Source organism: Martes martes (genome assembly GCF_963455335.1).
Source record: "Martes martes genome assembly, chromosome: X".
Lineage (NCBI taxonomy): Eukaryota > Metazoa > Chordata > Mammalia > Carnivora > Mustelidae > Martes > Martes martes.
This window is the reverse complement of record NC_137897.1, coordinates 30,984,088-30,989,525: the sequence shown is the minus strand read 5'-3', so window position 1 is coordinate 30,989,525 and position 5,438 is coordinate 30,984,088. Positions and strand designations below refer to the sequence as shown.

Genomic DNA, 5,438 nt, shown 5'->3' with positions numbered 1-5,438 from the left:
AAGGCTGCTATAGAACAATTTGAGAATAAGATAAACTTCTTGCAAACTAGAAAAATTAATGCAAACTTAAAAACCCATTAGAAGCCAGGTGCTAAGCACAGTTTCCCTCTCTTATGCAGGTTCTGACAGAATCTGAACTCAGCCCTTTGCCCCGCCCCCTTCCTTTATCCTTCACTTCCTTCTCCCCCTCCCCCACATAACGGATCCTCCTTCCCCCTCCCCCACCAGTTCCGGGTAACGGTTTCCAACTACTGGCCCCATCTCAGAGCTGTTGCCACCTGGCACAGAGCCTGTCTGCCTTCTGCCTTTCTCTTCATTCACGCTGGGAAATCTCCGAGGCCGCCACCGCCTTCGGCCCCGCCGCTGCCCGCCACGCAGCCCTCGCTTCCGCACCGCCTTCGCCTTCGCCTTGGTGCCCGGGCCGCCAGCCATGGCCACCCCGCAGCTCTCCCAAGTGCGCCAGAACTACCACCCCGACTGCGAGGCCGCCATCAACAGCCAGATCAACCTGGAGCTCTACGCCTCCTACGTGTACCTGTCCATGGCCTTCTACTTCGACCGCGACGACGTGGCCTTGAAGAACTTCGCCCGCTTCTTCCTGCGCCAGTCCCGCGAGGAGACCGAGCATGCCGAGAAGCTGATGGAGCTGCAGAACCAGCGCGGGGGCCACATCCGCCTGCGCGACATCAAGAAGCCGGACCGCGACGACTGGGAGGGCGGCCTGAAGGCCATGGAGTGCGCCCTGCACCTGGAGAAGAGCGTGAACCAGAGCCTGCTCGACCTGCACCAGCTGGCCACCGACAAGAACGACGCCCAGCTGTGCGACTTCCTGGAGAGCCACTACCTCCATGAGCAAGTCGACGTCGTCAAACAGTTGGGGGGCTATGTCACCAGCCTGCGCAAGATGGGGGCTCCGGAAGACGGCCTGGCAGAGTACCTGTTTGACAAGCTCACCCTGGGCCACCGCGACAGAAAGAACTGAGTTGGGACTGTTTCCCCGTAGCCCAGGGCGCATGGTGACTTTCGCTGATCACCATGCCGAGCATGCGTATTGCAGTATTGCCTTTGCAAAAGGTTCCAGTTCTTTTCTCCCAGTTTTGCCATAAAAAAGTTGTTTGCTTTCAATAAAGTTATTTGGTTCCTAAATTTTAAAAAAGGTGTCTGGTTGATTTGCATGCAAATCTTTCACCTTTTAGGTTTTAAAACAGGAATCCAGGAGTCCTTGCATCCCCCTAAGCCCATCCACATGCATCTCAAGATCTCGGGAGGTGGAGGGAGAAGATATTACATAGGACCCTGGAAAACACAAATCAGTCTTGCCTTTATAAAGGATGTAGGGGCAGAGGGGTGGTGCACTGAGGTGGGTGGTCTGGGGCCCTGGATGTTAGTGGGTGAATATGTATGGTAAAAGTATAAAAGGGGGGCACCTGGGTGGCTCACTGGGTTAAGCCTTTGCCTTTGGCTCAGATGATGGTCCCAGGGTCCTGGGATCAAGCCCAGCATCGGGCTCTCTGCTCAGTTGGGAACCTGCTTCCCCCCCCTCTCTGCCTACTGTGATCTCTGTCCAATAAGTAAACAAAATCCCTAAGAAAATAATAAAATAAACGATGTGGGGGCAGAGGGGTGGTGCACTGAGGTGGGTGGTCTGGGGCCCTGGGTGTCAGTGGGTGAATATGTATGGTAAAAGTATAAAAGGGGGTGCCTGGGTGGCTGAATGGGTTAGAGCCTCTGCCTTCGGCTCAGGTCATGATCCCAGGGTCCTGGGATTGAGCCCCGCATCGGACTCTCTGCTAGGCAGGAGCCTGCTTCCCCCTCTCTCTCTGTCTGCCTCTGTACCTACTTGTGATCTCTGTCAAATGGATAAATAAAATCTTTTAAAAATTAAAAAGTATAAAAGAACATGGTCTACAATTTACAACGGTGATTGTCCCTATGGAAAAAGTGAAGAATGGGATCAGGCTGGTATTAAAGGGAGTCAACTTTACTGGAAAACTTTTAGCTTATTAAAATACACAAATGTTAAAAATTGTTGCTTCTGGGTAGCAACAGTGGGGTCTTAGAAACAGGAATGACACAATATCTCTTTGACAAGCTTGCCCTGGGCAATAGTAACAGTATAACTGAGTCTTAGGCTGGCTTCCCATAGACAGGGGAGTGACTTTGTAGGTCACTGTTTTATTTTTTATTTTTTTAAAGATTTTATTTATTTATTTGACAGAGATCACAAGTAGGCAGAAAGGCAGGCAGAGAGAGAGGGGGAAGCAGGCTCCCTGCCGAGCAGAGAGGCAGATGTGGGGCTCGATCCCAGGACCCTGAGAACATGACCTGAGCCGAAGGCAGAGGCTTTAACCCACTGAGCCACCCAGGCGCCCTAGGACTGTTTTAGACGTGCATACGGCCCTTACAAAATATCCAAATACAAAGTTCTCCTTCAGTTGTACCCTTTCTTCCACTAATGTAGCGAGAGTATACAAAACCCCAAACTCTGTTATTAGAATGGCTGAAAAATACAAGGTCAAGGTTGAAGCTCAAATTTGTGATACTGAACATGAAGTAGAATAAATTCCCCCGAACGTTAAGCCAGTGAGTCTGGCCGCTTCAACGAATGCAGCGAGTGGGCAAGAGCTGAAGCTGGGAGGCCAATCAGGAGATCCTACAGCAGATCCAATGAGAGACCTCGGTGGCTGAACTGGAGTGAAAGCTACAGAAAAGGTGACAGACACAAATTCTAGTCGGATTTGGGTGAATCAACAAGATTTGCTCATGGACCACAGGTGAAGAATGAGAAATGAGGAAAATAATCCAGGCCCTGGTGTTTGCACTCGAACCCCTGAGTTGATGGTAATGCTAGTTATTAACTGGAGGATGTCCGCTGGGGGACATGCGGGGAGGGGAAGGCATGTCATGTAAAATCTGAGATGCCTATTAGATATGCCAGTGGAACTGTCAGGCAGTTGGTCAGAAAAATGAGTCTGGAGCGCAGGTGGGATGTCAGGTTTGGGAATAAACATACAAGAGACATCAATCCCAGACAGTGTTGAGGTCATGGGACTGGATAAGCTCACAAGAAAGTGTGGAGAGAGTGTGGCACAGTCAACCTCATGCCCAGGCAGCTACAGTTGAGGTGTTACAACACCCAGAGGGCTGCTGGCCCCACCTTGACCATTATCTCTTCCAGACTGTGACCATGTGTGCCCACCCCAGTGTCCCCAAATTGGTCTGTTCCTGATGTAAGTGTGGTTTCAGGTTGCTCCTTTCAAGCTGTGGAGAGCAGTTAGCCTATTACCTTGTCCTCATGGCTATGGGTAGAAAGAAATTCTCTCTTAGTAAAAGGATTTCCCAAGGAAATGATAGATGCATCTGTATGGTTTTTTTCCCCCCTCTGCTTTACTTTAAAACTCCTCCCTTCTCTTAGTCCACCTTCTGACCCAGTGAAATCTGTACCCATGTAATTCCTTAAGGTTGTTCATGTCTGGGAAAAAATACTCAAAACATTTTGTTTCTTTTGTACCATGTGTAGTTTACAAAGATCAGAACTGAAAATTTATGGATTTTGTATCCTATATTCAAAGACACTTGGGTAGCCTGAATCTCTTTAAAGCCAACAGATTTCTTTGATGTATTTAGTAAAATATGAACTTCGGTTAAGCAGTGATCTGCTTTCACATTTTCCCATGACGGTGCTTTAATACTTTTTAAAAATGAGGATTATGGCCCTTTAAGTTTAGTTTCCAGAAAATGTTATAACCCTTTATTCTTCCTAGTCAAACTTGGTCTTTTCACTATTTCTTTCTTTGCCTACTTTGAGGACTTCTCCTCTCTCTGGATTTGTCTCAGATTTTACATACTTATTTATATACTTTAATATCTACTCCTCCCATAGATATGAGGAAGAACAGGGCAAGCATTAATTCTGTGTTTAAAAAAGTACCAGTTCACTGAGGATCCTTCTTACATTCCTGTTTTGGAGAGGCATTTGATGTAACGGTTTCTTAACCTCAGATTGCCTGGGTTCACATCCCAGTTTAACCACTCATCTTGGGTGAACTTGGATACATTATTTAATTTAGGTAACCATGTCACCCTGCATACTGAGAAGGGAAGAAAACAATCTTCTGTAGCTTCTTTGGTCTTCAGGAGCAATCAGGACTCAGCAAGGAAGATCTGTGTTTAGGTTGCCCCGAACTCAGGGCCAGGACTGAGTTTTACTGTGACAACTTCCTGTGGTTATGGTTCTATTTTGCCTAAACCAGCTTTCCTTTTAAATGACCTCCTAGAACATGTTTTTGCTAATTCTTCCCAAATCCAGTTTGCCTGATACTTCTTTTTCCATCTTGAACTACTTTTTATTCCTCAGAGATGGATAGGAGCAAAAGGATAAAGACCTCACTCTGATTTTCACTATATATATGGATGTTTTGACATGAAGAGGTGTGGAATGGGGTGAGAAATGGAAAAAAGAACCATATTAGAGCTACTGATAATATAAAAATTAAATTTTATAAAAACACCATTAAAAATTAAAATTTATAAAAACACCATGAATTTTAGCAGAGGTTCGTAAACTTTTCTGCCATTAGAATCACCTATGGAGCGTTTAAAAATCTTGAGGCACAGGCCACACCTCAGAACACGTACAGTAGAATCTCTTGGGGCAGGATCTAGACATCCCAGCCTATGAAGACCAGGGCAAGTGCCTTGTCACTCAAAATGTGGTTTATGAACCAGAAGCATCAGCCTCATCTGAGCACGTATTACAAATGCAAAATTTGAAGCCCCATTCCAGAACTCCTGAATCAGAATCCACATTTTTAACAAGATCCCAGGTGATGAATATGCACACTGAAGTTTGAAAAGCACGGGTTTCATTAACATCCTGGTACTCAAACACAGCTGCCCTGTGGAATCACCTGGGGGGCTGGAAAATAATAATGTCTCAATCTACACTACTCGACCAGTCACAAAAAAATTTACTCTAACTTCAGTAAGAGTTATTGAATCGAGAATCACTGATAGCGGGATGCCTGGGTGACCCCGTTGTTAAGCATTTGCCTTCAGCTCTGGTTATGATCCCGGTGTCCTGGGATAGAGCTCTGTGTGGGGCTCCCTGCTTGGTGGGGAGTCTGCTTCTCCCTCTCCCACTCCCCCTGCTTGTGTTTCCTCTCTTGCTGTCGCTCTCTCTCTCTGTCAAATAAATAAAATTTTTTTAAAGATTTTATTTATTTATTTGACAGACAGAGATCACAAGTAGGCAGAGAGGCAGGCAGAGAGAGAGGAGGAAGCAGGCTCCCTGCTGAGCAGAGAGCCCGATGTGGGACTCGATCCTAGGACCCTGGGATCATGACCTGAGCCGAAAGCAGAGGCTTTAACCCACTGAGCCACCCAGGTTCCCTAAATAAAAAAATTTTTAGAAAAGGAATTACTGATCACACACATAC

At 46.6% G+C, this 5,438-nt stretch overlaps 1 protein-coding gene across 1 annotated transcript; it reads left to right on the top strand.

The window, feature by feature from the left end:
• Positions 1-430: 430 nt before the first annotated feature.
• LOC308359923 (ferritin heavy chain-like) lies at positions 431-982 on the top strand (the record flags this gene model as incomplete). The annotated part of the gene is made up of 1 exon (XM_080831258.1): positions 431-982. One exon carries the CDS (start codon positions 431-433, stop codon positions 980-982), a length of 552 nt encoding a protein of 183 aa, XP_080687384.1.
• Positions 983-5,438: the final 4,456 nt, after the last annotated feature.